Below are 16,827 nucleotides of genomic sequence, written 5' to 3'. Positions count from 1 at the left end.
GCACCGGCAGGACTGGTCAGCTGCTTCTCCAGAATCCACATGGGGCCATGGAGCCTGGATGGTGGGGGCAGATGGTGTCCCTTCCTCAGGCCACTGTCTGAGGACAGAGGACTGGGAGGGTGCTCCCTGCCCCCGACGCAACCCCAGGAGCTGACCCCAGGGACCCCCTCCCAGCCTTACTGGCATTTGCTGCGTGTGTGGTTTTCTGAGAGCCCTGCAGTCTCCTTGTTTAGAGTCATGTCCCCCACCCCCACTCCCACTCTCACTGCCTAGGCTTGGGCCTCCTCTTAGGCATTTATCTTCCACGATATGAACCACAGTGTCTGCACAGCAGTTGTTGGTGCTAAGCTTCTGCTTGAGTCCCTCCAGTGCTGGGCCTGAGGCTACAGATCTCCTCCTGCCCTCGGCCTCCCTCGAGCCTGCAGAGTCTCCCTGTAGGGTGGGTCCCTCTGTTCTTGCCCCTGGGCCAGCCCTGGGGCTTCGTGGTCTCCAAGGTCTGAGCCCCACCTCCTGCTCCAGGGGAGCCGCCCTCTGACTGCCTACCTGGCCCTGCCTCCCAGACCCACTTGCACTGATGTTGGGTCTGAGCCCTGCTTGAATCACCTTCCTTTCTTCCCTGGCCCCACCTCCTCTCCAGAGCAGGAGGGCACTGGGACCCCAGCGGGTGAGGCCCAGTTAGGGTCTGTGTGCCTAGCAAGTGGCAGTCCCCTCCATCCCAGTTCCTGGGCCTGGCAAGTTCTCAAGGCTTCCCCACCACTGGCTTTGGGTTTCTCACAGCTGCCAAGCCACTTAGCGCTTGTTGAAAATGCTTTGCTGATTTTTCCTCACTTCTGGCCCCTTCTGGTTTATGACTTTTTTTCTTTTTTTGGCCACATCCATGGCATGTGGAAGTTCCCAGGCCAGGGATCAAATCTGAGCTGCAGCTGCAACCTGTGCCACAGCTAAGGCAGTGCCGGATCCTTAACCCACTGTGCCACAGTGGGAACTCTGGTTTATGGTTTTTTTAAAACCTCTTTACAGTTTTAATGGGACGTGGGAAGGGGGCAAAACTATCTTCTTGTATAAAATCCGTGAACTTTTATGAAAATGTGTATATTGTACATGGCAGCCAGGGCACCAGTTTGGAGAGAGCGTCCCCCGCCAAGCCTGCTCAGTCCTCACCCCCCTTGGCTGGAGACCCGTGGGGTCTCCTCTCCCCCCTGAGCTCCTCCCACCTCCCGGGTTTTAGGTGGCAGAGAGCCCTGCACAGGGTCCCTGTGGGCAGCCATGACCACAGGGATCAGACCCTCATCTCGGACGGCCTGTTGGTTGTGCTAGGGCCACTTTGGGGATTTCCGTTCAGAGAGAGGACCCACAGCCCTCAGCAGCTTTGGGGAATTTTTATTTTCCCAACCAAGATGGGGAATTGCATCAGTGCTGAGGGTGTTTTGTGGTAACTTCTCAGCCCCTGGAGGGTGGGGCTGGAATGGCCTAAGGAGGGTGGGCTGGTGGGGAAGCTTGAGGTGGGAGGGGCTCCCTTCTGAGACCTGCACACCTCGCCGCCCACCAGCCCTCCTACAGAGACCTGGGCACTGCCCCCCTCCCAGGACGCCTGTCCACCCTGCCCCCCACCTAGGGGACCCTTGGGGAGGAGCCTGTCCACCCTGCACCGCCCTCCCCCTACCCCCCGCCGCCCCCAGAGGAGGAGGCTGAGGCCCCTGTGTTCCAGGTCTGCCTGAAGTACTACGAGCACGAGTTCGTGGAGCTGGCCTGCCAGTGCCCGGCCGTGGTCTGCTGCCGCTGCTCGCCCACCCAGAAGGCCCACATCGTCAAGCTGCTGCAGCAGCACACCGGCAAGCGCACCTGCGCCATCGGTAAGCGCCCAAGGTGCACGCTGGCCTCCTGGTGGTAGTGGTGGCGCCCAGACAGGCTGATGTCCTGACATGGCCCCCACCCGGTGGATTTCATCTATGTCACTTGGCATTTAATGGTGTCTGCTGGTCAGCCAGGAGGGGTGGTCCCTGACAGGGTCTTACTTCTGCCGGTTTTCCACACTTCCAGGTGATGGCGGAAACGACGTGAGCATGATCCAGGCGGCCGACTGTGGGATTGGGATTGAAGGGAAGGTATGTTGTCTCCCTTCCTGTTGGCCTCACCCTTATCAGCCCAGGATGCAGCCCAAGGGCGCGAGAGAGGACAAGCAGTGAGCTCAAGATCCGGTTCCTCAAGGGTCCTTGCTCCTGCAGTTCCCCCAGACCTCTCTCTGTCCCACCACCCTCCCACTCTTCGCACTTGGCCCAGTGTTCAGGCCTTCTTGTCTCCTGGCTGAGTGGGAGCTGTGGCGTGTCTTCTCTGCCTGTGTGAAGACACCCAGAGTGGTCTGGACTCGGGCCTGCCCTGGGGCCCTCTGTTACCTGGCCTTGACCCAGCCCTGAGCCCTTGGCTGTGGGGTAACAGACAGGCAGAGCTGCCTTCCCAATGCCCAGACTCCTGCCTATTTCTGAAATCCTCACTGTGTTAGAGCTGGAACCTTCCCAGGTCCTGGCGAGCAGCTCCCAACACAGTGGACACCCCAGATGGGAGCCCCTCGCCGAGCTGAGACGTGCCCCCAGAGGCCTGAGGTTTCCTGAAAGCTGGCTTCAGGAGCTTTCCTGGGGGCCATGTCCTGAGACGGTGCCTCTGCTCATCGCAGGAGGGGCGGCAGGCTTCCTTGGCAGCCGACTTCTCCATCACGCAGTTCAAGCACATCGGCCGGCTGCTGATGGTGCACGGGCGCAGCAGCTACAAGCGGTCAGCGGCGCTCGGCCAGTTCGTCATGCACCGCGGCCTCATCATCTCCACGATGCAGGTGCGTGTGCCAGAAGGGTCTCTGCAGGGTTGTCCAGGAGTGCTCATTCATTTGCTGTGACCACGAGCTGGGCAGGCTGTGACTAACAGCATTACTCTTTTCTCTAAGGCCGTGTTTTCGTCTGTCTTCTACTTCGCATCCGTTCCTCTGTACCAGGGATTCCTCATGGTGGGGTAAGTGGGCCCATCCTGTCCCTAAAGATACAGCAGCAGGTTGGGGAGTAGGGGAGCCACTGCAGAGGTTGCTCGAGTGGTTTGTTCCTGCACAGTCAAGTTAGAATGAACAATGCTAATGTCAGAAACGAAGGCTTTGCTTGAGGGAACTTGAAGGCACCACCTGCCTGTTTATCCCTCTTGTGACCCTGCTGTTAAGTGCTCTCTCTTGAGTGTTTTCTTGAGGAAACCATACCTTGTCAGGAGCTACGTGGGATGAGAGATTTTTGTTTTTATTTGTTTGTTTATTTTTATTTATTTATTTTTTTTAATGGCCATATCTGCAGCATATGGAAGTGCTGGGCTAGGGATTGAACCTGAATCACAGCTACAGCAATGCGGAATCCTTTAACCCACTGCACCGGGCAGGGGATTGAACCAGTGCCTCCACAGTGACCTGAGATGCTGCAGGCAGACTCTTAACCCACTGCATCACAGTGGGAACTCCAGCTCCGAGATTTTTAAAGTGCTGTGTGGCGTGATGAGGGGCAGGTGATACATCCTTGTTGTGGGAGCGGGGAGCCCCCTCTTGAAGCCTGCTCCCTCCTGGAGGAACAGCATTGATCCTGGTGGGATGAGACCTAGCAGCAAAGACACTGAGAAAAGAAAGTGCTGGGACAGGGCCTGACCTTCCAGGACCAGCTCTGTGCGTTCCTGCGACTAATGGCACTCACCCTCAAAGGTGGCTCGGGAGCTCAAAAAGGCCACAGGAGAGGAGGGCAGTGGGTTGTGCCACAGAATCTGCAAAGCTGGTCGCTTTTGTTAGATGCGATGATATGGGCCTCCCTCTTCCTCATCCTCTGTGGCTGCACCAGGAAGACGAGTCAGGGTGACCACCGATGTGCAGTGGAGGGGAAAAGCGGGTTACCTCTGACACCCTCGTCCCTAGCTGCCGTGAAGCCACGTGGCTTCAGAAGATGTCAGTTAGCCCCCGTGCCCAAGCACTGTTTTGAGTGCCATCCCATCCCCACTGCATCCCTAGAACCCAGGCGTGTTGTCCCAGGCCCTGTAGCCCCCGTGTTCTGGGCTCCGGGCCCATAGGAGCCCCGGCCCCTCTCTGGCCTCAGCATCCAGCCAGGTCAGCAAGAGCGAGCCCGTGGGCTTTTTCCTGCAGCATGATAGGGGAGGCGCTTATGTGCCATTAGCAGAGGCGGGCAGTGCAGTGAAGATGCCAGAAGGCCCTGCCACGTGGGGCATGCCCAGCTCTCCTGCAACAAGGACTCACCCTCACCCCTGTGTGCCCAGAGCCTGGACCCCTGTCACCCCAGGCCCTCTGCCAGTTCTCCCTCCTCCCTTTCCCGTGTGGCTGGAGCAATTGTCTTCTTGTGAAGATTAGAGTGTTTCCTCCCCCAAAACACACGCTGACCCCCCCACCCAAGTCCCAGTGGGTCAGCATCCAGACCTGGCCCTGACAGCCTTTCGGCCCCCACACCAATGCTGGGCCAGAAGCCACACGGCCCAGGCCCTGGTCAGGACTAAGGAAAGGCTCCACCTGACAGTGTGGTGCCCAGCCACCTCCTGGGTCCTGGCCAACCTGTCCTTAACCTCAGCAGCATTTAGGGTGCTTCAAAGGAAGGAATCCTGAGGAAATGAAAACCTCCAGCTTGTCTTTCTGTTTTCTGTTGCTTGAGTCTTTACAATAATTAACACAGAAAACACTTGAAATAGCAGAGAATTTGCACGGAAGTGCTGCTTCCATCTTGAACTTGCCCAGTGCATTGCTTCCTTGGAAGCCAAAGAAAAACATAACTGTGCTCACCTTCTTCCCATTTACAAAACCATGGGTTTGCAGCTTTAGGAGTTTTTAAGGGACTGTGGTGATTACTTTTTAATCACTGCCCAGGGTAATGAAATTACACCTCAGGCCCAAGTTCATTCTTCTCCTCTGCAGCCTAAGCTCTCTTGACATGAGCATCTGTTCCTTTTAAAGCTCTCTTTCATACTGGACTTGACTGAACATTTTGTTCTAAGTTTCTCTGCATGTCCATTACTGAAATTAGGTGTCTGTAAGTCTTTTAAGCCTTAGTACCCGGATTGGGTAGGAACGGAGGGAGGCTTTTAAGTTAAGCTTCTTCAAAAATAAATAATAAAACAGTTTTGCCATCACCCTAAAAACAAATATAAAGGACTGGGCAGGAAGCAATGTGATGTTTTTATCAAATAAGATCCAACCAGACAAATTACTGCCCTTTGAAGCCAGTGGAAAAACTGGCTCTAGAAACAATAGGACAGTGGATGGAATTCAGCCCCCACTCCCGTTGTTGGTTTTGTCCCTGTTCATGTCACACTCTTTGTAGGGATTGATGGCCCAGGTGAGGCCCCACCTGGACTGCTCCTGACTTTCTGGAAGCAGCCCCTGTGCCGTATCAGGCCCACCTGGCAGCACGCAGCCCACCCACCCCCCACACTTAGCCTGCACTAGTGTTTGCCCACCTAACTGAGATTCTGGGAGAGGCTGTGCCCACCCCCCCAAAAAGCCGCCCCTAGCAAGATCCTTGGGGAAGCACCACATGCCACAGCAGAACACGGAAGGTTCATTAAGGCCGACTCAATATCGTCAAACCAAATGTCTCCATTGCCCAGCGCCTGCCCACATACCATGTTCAGGCAGCATCCTTGGGGACGTGGTGGTCTGCACTAGCCAAGGTGTCCCTCAAGAGAGGGCAGCAGCTCCCAGGAGACGCCCCCAAGGTCACCTTGTGGTCTGAGTTCCCTTGGGCACAACATGTATGAACTGTTCAAGAAAATGTTGGCAAGGTGGGCTTCATCAAAACCAGTCCTCACTCTTCTAAAGACAACAGTAATCAAGTAAAAAGGCAGACTGAGAAAAAATATTTTCAGTATGTATATCTGATTAGAACTTTGTATCCAGAATATTTAATGAGCTCCAGACAAGTCAGTGTTTGAAGAAAAGGCTAAAGATTTGAACCCATTACAAAAGAAGTTGTAAGAATAGCCAATGAAAAGATATTAATGACTCAGTTACAGGAAACAAACTTCAGCCCTCAGAGCTAGCACTTGGAAGCCTGCTGAGTGGCACCTGGCCTTTACAGTTCCTGGCAGCAATGCAGATGCTGAGGCTACAGAGAGCGGTGGGTTGGTTTTTATAAGACACCCTTACCTACGACCCAGCAACCCCCTCATCTGGTTTACCTGTTGCCACAGGAAGAATGTCCCTCCTTTATTAATGGCAGCCAAAGCCTGAGCAGCCCAGATGCGCACCGCTGATGGCCAAGATCCAACCGTGTCACTTCTCTCCAGCCCAGAGGGGCGGCGGACACAAGGTCCACAGCGTGCTGCCCAGTCCCTAGGACTTGCAGGGAGCAGGGCAGCCTGTGTGCTGGTGGTGGCGGGGACTGGGGGTGGTCGGTGGTGGGGCTGAGAATTCAGAGAAGCTGGTGGGGATGTACAATGGAGCGGCCACTCTGGAAAGCAGCTGGGCAGCCTCCTATAAAACCAGACATGCAGCTGCCATGTGACCAGTGCCTGCGCCCCATCTGAAATAAGTGAAGCTTCATTTTACAAAAGAACCTGCACAGGGAATGGTCATAGCAGTTGTAGCAATCAAGCTGGGAATGGCCCAGCTGCACTCTGGGGAGTGACTGGGGTACGGCACTGGGCCATCCTCAGCACCGGAGTGGCCTTCTACGGTCACACCTCATGACCCTCCAGAGATGTGGCCTGAAAGAGGAGCCAAACCCAGGGCTACCTGCTGATGCACACATGTCACCCTGAAGGGACAAGTTACAAGATGAACATATGGGTGGTTGCCGGGGCCTCGGGAGTGGGGGAGAGAACCTGGCTCCAGGGCCCGGTGGGGGTGGATGCTGTGTCGGATGTGCCTGTGGGCATCCTGGCCGCCAGATGCTACCACTGGGGGAGGCTGGTCAAAGGGCCTGTGGGGTCTCCCTGCGTTACCTCTGATAACGTCTACAGTGATGGCAAAGTAAAAGGTTTTATTAAACAGGAAGAGATTGATTCCATTTATGGCTCAGAGACCTTCTCCCATGATGTGTGTCAGATTAAGTTTTAGGACAAGACCTACTCGGTTGCCAGCTTGTTTCTGTTCTCTTTAGGGTTTGAACCATTGCCTCTGGCTCAAGGAGTGTAACCTCCCTCTGCTTCCGCTCCAGGTACGCAACGGTCTACACCATGTTCCCCGTGTTCTCTCTGGTGCTGGACCGAGACGTGAAGCCAGAGATGGCGATGCTATACCCCGAGCTCTACAAGGACCTCACCAAGGTGCGGCCTGTTAGCCCCCAGAACACCCACAGAGCCGCCCCGCTCTAGCACTGGTAGCACACTGTAGCCACCTGCAGAACCTCTGGGAGTTTAGCGCCCAGTGGCTGAGCGCTCACTCCACTTTCTGGGCAAGGGATGAATCTGAGCTGGGGCTCCACCCACTCCCGTGGCCCCTGGGCAGGGCCTACTCCCCATCCACGTGGTGCAGGCTCAGCTCCAGCAGCTAGAAATCCCATAGTCTGGGAGTTCCTGCCGTGGCACAAAGGATTAAGAATCCAACTGCAGGAGTACCTGTCATGGCTCAGTTGTTAGTGAACCCAACTAGCATCCATGAGGATGCAGGTTTGATCCCTGGCCTTGCTCAACTGGTTAAGGATCCGGTGTTGCTGTAAGCTGTGGTGTAGGTCACAGACGTGGCTCGGATCCCAGGTGGCTGTGGCGTAGGCTAGTGGCTACAGCTCGATTGGACCCCTAGCCTGGGAACTCCATATGCTGCGGGTACAGCCCTAAAAAGACAAAACAAAAAAAGACCAAAATATATATATATATATATCCAACTGCAGTGGCTCGGGTTGCTGCAGAAGCTCAGATTCCATCCCCGACCTGGCAGTGAGTTAAAGGATCAGTGTTGCTGCAGCTGAACTCAAATTCAATCCCTGGCCCAGGAACTTCCATATGCCGTGGGTGCAGCCATTTATTAAAACAAAACAAAACTCCCAGAGTCTGAGCAGAACCTCCAGGATGCCCCAGTCTTCTCTAGTTGTGCATTTGAGGATTCTGCCCGAAAAGGGACAGGCAATCAGCGTCTCCCCTGGACCTGTAGCTGTGGTTGGGCTGATGCTACCAAGAGAAAAGTCCCCTCCCTGAGACTGCACGGGACAGTCCAATGCTGTGCTCTGTTAGGATTAAGTATCCCTGGAAGAACCTTTAAATCCTACTTTTCATGAAAGCATGTTTTGTAGCATGGAAAAAATGCTCCGGCATGGACGCCAAGCCCAGCTCTCCGGACGCCAGCTGTGGTGACTTCAGAACCTTCCCACACAGAACAGAATCCACTCACCTCAGTTAAATTCTGATTTCCAGCTGATAACCTGAAACGATCGCCTCAGATTTTTAGGGCTGTTGTAGTGGGGTATTGTAATGGAGGAAGAATTAAATCAGGTGTTGATAGTGCAACGGGAGTCAGCCAACCTCCAGCCAGGCCCAGAGGTGCTGGGCAGTCCTCAAGGAGATACTTGGATTCGATGGTGTTACTGCAAGGTTCTGATGAGTTTAAGATTGTAAGGTCCCTTGGAAAAAATATAAAATGCTCATATTACTTTTATAATCAGGGCAAAAGTGAAGCTGGTTCAACAGGGTATTATCAAGTAAGATAAAATATCAAGCATTGTACTTGATAATGAGATATAGACATAAAGCAAATATAAAGCATTATTAGCATAATGAAGGTATCGCTCGTTGTGAGTTTTACAAGTAGAAGAGAAACTGTGGTTTAATATCCTAAAATGATAGCCACCATCATTCTGTAAAGCAGAAGAGGAATGATGATTCAAAATCTATAGGAAGCTATTGTGAATAATTATAACTGTAGCAGATTGTGTGTTTTCTTATTTCCAAAAGCCCCAGTTTCCTTCACAAATGTGAAGGAGAAACAGGCTTTTCATCAATATAAACTAGGTGAGCTTCCTGAACATAGGTACTTGAGGCTGATGGCGTTAAGGTCACCAGGTCAGCCCAGGTGATGCCGCTGGATGGTCCAGGCAGGAGGAATTCTCAGGAGGACTGCATGTAAATGTACCCACAGTTACAGGACAGTCCTTTTCACTGCTTCCAGGGATTTGGGTTGTGCCCCCTAGAGCTGTTCTTTGTGGGTGGCTAAGTTACTCTGGTGACAAGAGAGCACAAGGTCACAAGCTCAGGAGCCAACCACCTCCAGCTGTAGCCGCAGGTCAGTACATCCGTGTGTTTAGCTGATACACTTAACCTTGGGGGTGTCCAGAAACCACGTCCAGTTCTGATTAAGCTGTGTCTTGTTCAGGTGCCAACAATAGAATATTTCAGGATCCTAAAGTCAGGACATCGTGCCAGAATTGTTTTGACAAGAGTTCAGTCACTTATTTTCTCTGAGATTTATGCTTTTTCTTCATAGTCTATATTCCTTTATACATGGAATACACTTTAGAGCCTTTGAAGCTCTAAGTAGCACTAAGGTACTCAGCCAGTCACCTCGATAAAAAGTGAGCATTTTTCTTGAAGCTTCTGCACCTGCAGGCATGGACACGGGAGCGGCTGTCTACCTCCACTGAGCAGATGAGGGAGGGGCTGTGTCAGTTACGCAAAGAAGCAACATTCCCTTCCTCTCCCCAGCCCGTGTGTTGTTTTCATTCTTTCCGGAAGAGGAGCATCTGCACAGTGTTCTGGTGTCCCCTCTTCTTCTGGTGTCCCCTCTTCTTCTGGGGGCTCAGTCAGCTATAAATTATTAAGCTTTACTCCTAATGAATCCTGTCGGTTCTGATTTCCTGGGTGCTGCCAGCAGGAGAGGAAGCCACATGCTCACCCCTGTCCTAGCTGCAGAGGTGACACCATTTATCCTTTTATGAAAAGCATCAGAGCCCGAGCCCAGGATCAGGGCTTATGTGACCGTGGTGAGCTATGCCAGCCCGTGTGGTCTTGAGTAGTTCAGATTTGTAGCTGTGAGTTCAGTTACCAATTCATAGTGTTATGTTAGGGATAAGTTAAACCACTAAGTACAGAGACAATGTGAGTAATAGTTGTGCTGATTGTCACGATGCCAAGTAGGTGATGAACAGTCCTTTGTAAAATTCCTTGAAGCCTTTAGGCAAGAAACTATCAAGGCTACTGAACAGTTTTTATTTTCTGTTGAATATTCTCAAAATGATTTTAGCTTTTGAACTATGTATTTATAGCCTTTTATAATTTAAAAGATAATTGATGAAGAAAGGGAAATGAAAGGTATAGAAATTAGAAAGGAAGAAATAAAAATATCTATTTACAGATGCCATGATTGTGTGTGTAGAAAATCTCAAATAATCCACCAAAAAAAAAAAAAAAAAACTCTCCTAGACCACTAGTAAGTTTAGTAAAGTTGCAGGATACAAAGAAAAATATTTTAAATTATTTCTAATTTTATATGGTAGCAACAAACAATCAAGATCTGAAGAAACTTTTAAACACTGTTTTAAATAGAATGAAAAAGTGAAGTACTTTCGTGTAACTCCAACAAAATATGTTCAGGATCTTTATGCTGAAAACTGTAAAACCTGCAGAAAGGAATTTTAAAAAGACTTAAATGAATGTTTGTGGTTTGGGAGATTCGGTGTTGTTGAATATTGACAAGCTGATTTTAAACTTTATATGGAAAAGCAAAGGAAATAGAATTACCCAAAACAAATTTGAAAAGGAGCCAAGTTGGAAGACTCACAGTACCAAATAGCAATCAAGGAACATGTCCTGGCAAAGGACAGACGTGTGGATCAGTGCATGGAAGAGAGTGCCCAGGCGTGCAGCCACTTATGTCAGCCAGTCTTTGACCAACATGAACGGAAATCCGCCTTCTTAACAGGTGACATTGGGCCAGCTGGCCACTGTTGGCCACAGCCCAGGTCTTAGATATAAGTTCAGTTAACATGGGCCACAGACCTAAGTGTGAAATGTGAAACTGTATATCATCTAGAGAAAATATAGAAGAAATTGTGCATGATCTTAGGTTAGGCAAAGAGTTTTTAGATATGGGGGTCAGAAACATGATTCATAAAGGAAAAATTGATAAATTAGACTTGCAGCTTAATTAAAAATGTTATTTCTATGAACTACATTGTTAAAAAAATGAAAAACCACACACTGGTAGAAAATATTTGCAAAAGACACTTTTGATAAAGGACCTGTGTTTAGAATATATAAAGAACCCTCAAAACTCAAAAAGAAAACTCCCCAAGTCTTTAAATGGGCAAAAGACCTAAACTGACACCACTCCAAAGATGATGATGTACAGATGGCAAGTAATCACTTTTATGAAAAACGCTCGATGTCTTTTTTTATCGGGAAATTGCAAATTAAAATGAGACACCACTACAGCCTATCAAGATGGCAGAAATCTAAAACGCTGACAGCACCACATGCTGGCAGGAATGCACAGTGGTAACCGCACCTCTGCAAGCTGGTTCGGCAGTTTCTTGTGCGGTTAAGCATACCCTTACCACATGACCCAGCAGGCTTCTCCAAGGTGTTTACTCAAGAGAAATGAAAATGTAAGTTCTCTCAGAATCATGTGTAGAAGTGCTTGTGGCAGCTTCATCATAATTGCCCCAAAGTGGAACAGCTGTTGTCCTTCATCCGGTGAGGATGCAGCCGTCAATGGAATAGCATCAGCAGCAAGAAGAAAACCCCCAGCGACATAGATGAATCGTGGATGGGCTTTGCTGCACAGAGGCAGCCAGACTCAGAAGTTTGTGTGACCCCCACTTACCTGGGAAACACAGGACTGGTGGACAGAGTGGATCGGGGGCTGCCAGGGGTTGCGGGGGAGGGAGTGACTGGAGAGGGGTGAGGGGACCCATCTGTGGGCAGATTGCTGGGCCTGTGCCTGCACCTGCATGAACCCACAGGCCCGCCCACCCCGGAGCAGGAGTGCAGACTTGACATGGGCTCCATGCACAGGACAGGAGTGGCATATACACAGCAGGGTGGGTGGGGGGTGCTGGGCTGAGCTTAGTGATATGAAGCAGGCCTCCTATGGGAGGCGGTTGGGCTGGGCCAGTGTGCATGTAGGGCTGCAGCTCTTGGCTTGGGGCAGGGATATCGGGGCCCGTGTTCACCAGTCACCAGCAGCAAGGAGACTGCGTGTAAAAACCACACAGGAATCGGCTGGAAGAGCTCCTGGCAGCCAAAATCGAAGCAGGTTGATACCTGAGTAAGGGTGGTGCTAGGTCATAACTGGAGATGAAAGAAATGCTGGCTCCTGTGCTTCATGAGGAGAGCATATGCCCCTGAGGAACGCCCTCAGCCGTGCATTCTCAGCTTGACACTGGGCTGACCTCAGCGTGACTTGGGTAAACACCCAACTGCTGGTGTTCCTCCAGCTGCAAGTGGGAAGGAGTCTACCTGCTGCGAGAGGCCGAACCTCAAGGGAGGGGGGCAATTCGAGGAGTGCACATGACAGGCTTCGACACCCGTGGCCCCCACGGCCTCAGCGAACCCACTGGAGTTCGTGACCTGGGCTTCCTCCTTAGAAACGTCTCCAAGAGTGTGGTCAGAGCAGATGCGGCAGAATAAAGGGTGTGAGGGTTACTGTGAGAGAAACCCTTGTTTGCGTTGGACTACCTATGTGACATCTTCTCTAGAAGGGATGTTGGATTTAAATCCTGACTTCAGTTGTGGTAGACTGTCCTTTTTCACTAAAGAAACTGAGAAGCAGCAGGAGTTCACGTCGTGGTGCAACGGAAATGAATCCGACTAGGAACCATGAGATTGCAGGCTTGATCCCTGGCCTTGCTCAGTGGGTTAAGGATCCAGTGTTGCCGTGAGCTGTGGTGTAGGTCGCAGATGCAGCTTGGATCCTGTGTTCCTGGGGCTGTGGCATAGGCCAGCGGCTGCAGCTCCAGTTCAACCCCTAGCCTGGAAAGTTCCATATGCCGCGGGTGCAATCCTAAAAAGACAAAAAAAAAAAAAAAAAAAAAAACCCTGAGAAGTAGATAGAGGAAAACTTATTCCTGAGAAATAAAGTGAAGGGAAGTTACCTTGACGACACAAGAAGTTTTTGTGCCCTGGCTTATTTAAACATTTATGCGTGTCAATCCTGGGTTACTAGGAAGCCAGGGAGTAGAGCACTGTGGCTTAAAGGTCACCAAAGATCCAATACAGGATTCCAACCACTTTACCATAAACCACATGGAGTGGGTGGCTCGGAGCACAGGCAGGAGGCTGGATCAGTATTTGGACTGAGCTTGGGGACAGGGGTATTACACAGCTTACCCATACCTAGCACTCCACCTTTAACCAGCTCTTCCACTGTTTATCCAGGGCAGATCCTTGTCCTTCAAGACCTTCCTCGTCTGGGTTTTGATCAGCGTTTACCAAGGTAAGACAGGCCCTGCTTTCCCGAGCTGAGAGTTGGAATTCTGTTAATACTGTTGTCTTGGGAGTTCTCACTGTGGCTCAGCAGTAATGAACCCAGCTAGTATCCATGGGGATGCAGTTCAATCCCTGGGATGCCTCAGTGGGTTAAGGATCTGGTGTTGCTGTGGCTGTGGTGTAGGCAGGCAGCTGCAGTTTGGATTCTACCCCTAGCCTGGGAACGTCCATGTGCTGCAGGTGAGGCCCTAAGAAGCAAAACAAAAAAAAAACAAACGAAAAACACTATTGTCTTCACCTCCCGGTTATATTCTCAAAGCTGAACATTTAGGAGTGCCTGGGTGGCTCAGCAGGTTAAGGATCAGGTTTTGTCACTGCAGTGGCTCAGGTTTGATCCCTGGCCCGGGAAGTTTTGCATGCCGTGGGCACAGCCAGAGAAAACCAAATGGACCATTTCCTCAGCAGTTGCCTGTTGCCTTCTGTTTATATTGTAAATGGATATTCCAGCAACTGGTCCTGCAGGCCTCCTCATAGTGTAGTGTGGATGGCATCCTTTACCCAAAATCAGGCCTGCTTTTAAAGAAATGACGATCCAGAGACATTTAATAGGCGCTTATCACTATCTGCCCCACAGCATGGCTTGCTTTCTTGGTGTGATAGCAGGATTTGGAGAAATCTGAGTTATGCCATCAGTAGCCAGCTGCCCTTGACTTGGTGTCGAGGGTGATTGTGGAAAGTGTCACTAGTGACGGATCCAGGAGCTTATGTGAAACGCACGCTGCTACGCTGGCTGAACTGCTACTTGGCTGTCCTCCCGAGTCCTCTGCCCACCCACATCTCACTTTATTCCTAGTCCAGGGTTCAACACATCCTCAATCAACATGAGCATGAGTTGTTAGGTCACTTAGCAGATCCGTGATGGCCTTGCCTCGGCTGCCATAGCAACAGAACTTGAGCTCCACACCGGCCAGATGCTGAAGCCCCCCTCACTTGCTGTTTTCCAGGCGGCATTCTCATGTATGGGGCCCTGGTGCTTTTCGAGTCCGAGTTTGTCCACGTGGTGGCCATCTCCTTCACGGCCCTCATCCTCACGGAGCTGCTGATGGTGGCCCTGACCGTCAGGACGTGGCACTGGCTGATGGTTGTGGCCCAGTTCCTCAGCCTGGGCTGCTACATAGCCTCACTTGCTTTTCTAAATGAATATTTCGGTAAGTTGCTTTGAAATCATCTATTATTGGCTTTTAAACATTTTTCATTTTTACATCTTAATACATTATCTTAGATTGCAGATCACAGTAAAACCCCCATCAGTCAGCTTCACAACACAAAGGCTTATTTTTGTGGAAAGCATACACTCTTCACAGTAGTAAATAAAATTGATGTTTCCACTGTCTCAGCTTTTAAAGAGATTGAAGTTGTTCGGAATTCTCCCCCCAAGAGCTCATATCTGTCCCTTTTCCTAATTGAAGCAGCTGATGCCACAGGAGGGCTTCCTGGGTGGAGCCAGACCCCAGGGCCATGCTGAGAGGTCACAGAGCCCTTTGTGGCCTCTGCCGCCCGCAAGCAGCCCAACTGCCTGCATCCTGCGCACCCTGTCACCTTGCTGCCCTCTTCTCTCCTGTCCCACACCTGCTACCAGCAGGGACCCTGGGAAGCAGCCTGTTTGCTAGGGGTGAGCACTGGGCGCAGGCTGGCAGTGGCCGTGGGCGTCCCTCACTCCACAGACAGAAGAGGCACTGACCTGGGATGTGCGCCCCGCTCTTGCACACGACTGTCCTCAGCCCATCCGTGACTCCTGCTGCCCATCCACAGCTGGTGCTCCAGCCCACCCTCATCCTACCGCCTTATCAGAGCCAGCCCCACGCTCCTCTGTCAGAACACTCACCCAAGGCAAAGCCTTGCTCCTTGAAATGCAAAGTCGGCGTCTACTTCCTGTCCCTAAGGTGAGCGGCCTGACCACCAAGCAGGACAGAAAGACAAGAGCTCCACGTTTGTGTCAGTGGAGGAGAGCAGTCCGTGCACCATAAAGTGATTGTGACATCCAGACACCATATTTTGAGCGTCACCATCCTCCTCACCAGGACCCTACAGTACAAAACCAGTGTCTGCCGGGCAAGTTTCAACAGGAGGGATTTACCAGTTTTTTTCCTCTTGCATAACTTTAGCATCTTGTAGGTGGTAGAGAAGTGAAAGGAATTTCATCATACAAGCAGAAGTTGGATGAATTCACATTCAAGTACCTAACACAGTGGTGAATATAGAGCTAGAAAAAACACTCAAAATTCATGGTTTTGTATTAAAAGAAACATTCATCAAAAAAATAGCTGTGGTGCAGAAGAAATGCTTATTTGCAGATTGCAGTGTCTTAGCTATTTTGTTTTAAGAGTAAACATCTGCTTTCCCGTGTGAATGTGAATTAGTGCCCGTCTTATTCTCACGGCTCTTGGCTCCGGCTGTGCCTCCCCCATCCTGGTGTAAATAAATGCACCAATTACACAGCAGAGGCCACCCTGGGGAGCAGCTGGCCGGTCGCCCCCAGGCCCTTGTGAGTCCGGCAGAGATGACAGGAAGCAGAGGCCCAAGCACCCCCCCAGGACCCAAGGAGACATGTTCATGCATGGGGTTCAGGACTGGGACCCCTCGAGGTGCCTTGTGCATGCGGACAACAAGCAGGTTTTGCATTTTGACACTAAATGGAACTTTATAGGTGTCATCCAGACGGGTGTGTTTGTTTCCAGGCAAGTTACAGAATCTGTTACCGAGTGCAGTTGTCCCAGAGGGTCTTGGGGCTGGCTCCGGACAAGGACAGCAGCCACAGATGCAGCCTGGCCCACAGTCGTCTTTGCTCCACTCGCAGGTTGAGCACGTCCAGCACCCTGACACCCCAAAGCCTGTCCATCATGTCTTAGCCCCTGTTTTGTCTGGAACGGGTACAGGCAGGGGTCTTGGGTCAGTGGAGTTGTCACTTCTTTCAAGAGTGTAGAAATTAAGAGAACATTGATCGAGATGCTTAACTGATGAGAATTCATTGTTTCTCCTCTGTTTGCTGTGGGCTCTACCCGCCTAATGGCAGTGCAGTGGCCCTGGGCCCCGTCGGGGTTTGAGGCTCATCGAGGGGTGGGTGTAGGGTGTCCCACATCCACTGACGAGCACTCATGTCTGTAAGGCAACTGTGTGCCTTTTAATTTTTGTGGTTGACCCCCTGAAAACACTTTTGGGGTTTTCAAAATGTGGTTTCATATAGCGTGGGACCCCACGTGCACCATGCACTGGCCAGTGAGTGGTTCCCTGCGCTTTCCTGAGCCCCCAAGTCCCTGACTCCCACTAGGGAGATTCGCCCCACTTCTGGTGACAGTCTGCAGGAGTTTCTCATTTTAGGTTTGAACACATGGTCCAGCTTTGCATCTGGCTCTTCTCACCCAGAAAGGTGGGCCTGTTACTGCGAGGTTGCCAGGG

General features: G+C 51.2%; 1 protein-coding gene across 4 annotated transcripts in view; it reads left to right on the top strand.

The window, feature by feature from the left end:
• ATP9B (ATPase phospholipid transporting 9B (putative)) overlaps nt 1–16,827 on the top strand; it is a 196,314-nt gene that overhangs the window by 178,681 nt on the left and 806 nt on the right. For all 4 annotated transcript variants that reach the window (XM_047766914.1, XM_047766915.1, XM_047766916.1 and 1 more), the window contains 7 exons: nt 1,709–1,853; nt 2,041–2,105; nt 2,672–2,827; nt 2,936–3,000; nt 7,173–7,281; nt 13,321–13,378; nt 14,376–14,579. In XM_047766914.1, the coding sequence (XP_047622870.1) occupies nt 1,709–1,853; nt 2,041–2,105; nt 2,672–2,827; nt 2,936–3,000; nt 7,173–7,281; nt 13,321–13,378; nt 14,376–14,579 (802 nt within the window). The remainder of the gene's footprint in view (nt 1–1,708; nt 1,854–2,040; nt 2,106–2,671; nt 2,828–2,935; nt 3,001–7,172; nt 7,282–13,320; nt 13,379–14,375; nt 14,580–16,827) is intronic.

This window comes from Phacochoerus africanus, chromosome 2 (assembly GCF_016906955.1).
Source record: "Phacochoerus africanus isolate WHEZ1 chromosome 2, ROS_Pafr_v1, whole genome shotgun sequence".
NCBI classification, from domain to species: Eukaryota; Metazoa; Chordata; class Mammalia; order Artiodactyla; family Suidae; genus Phacochoerus; species Phacochoerus africanus.
This window is presented reverse-complemented; position numbering and strand designations above follow the sequence as displayed.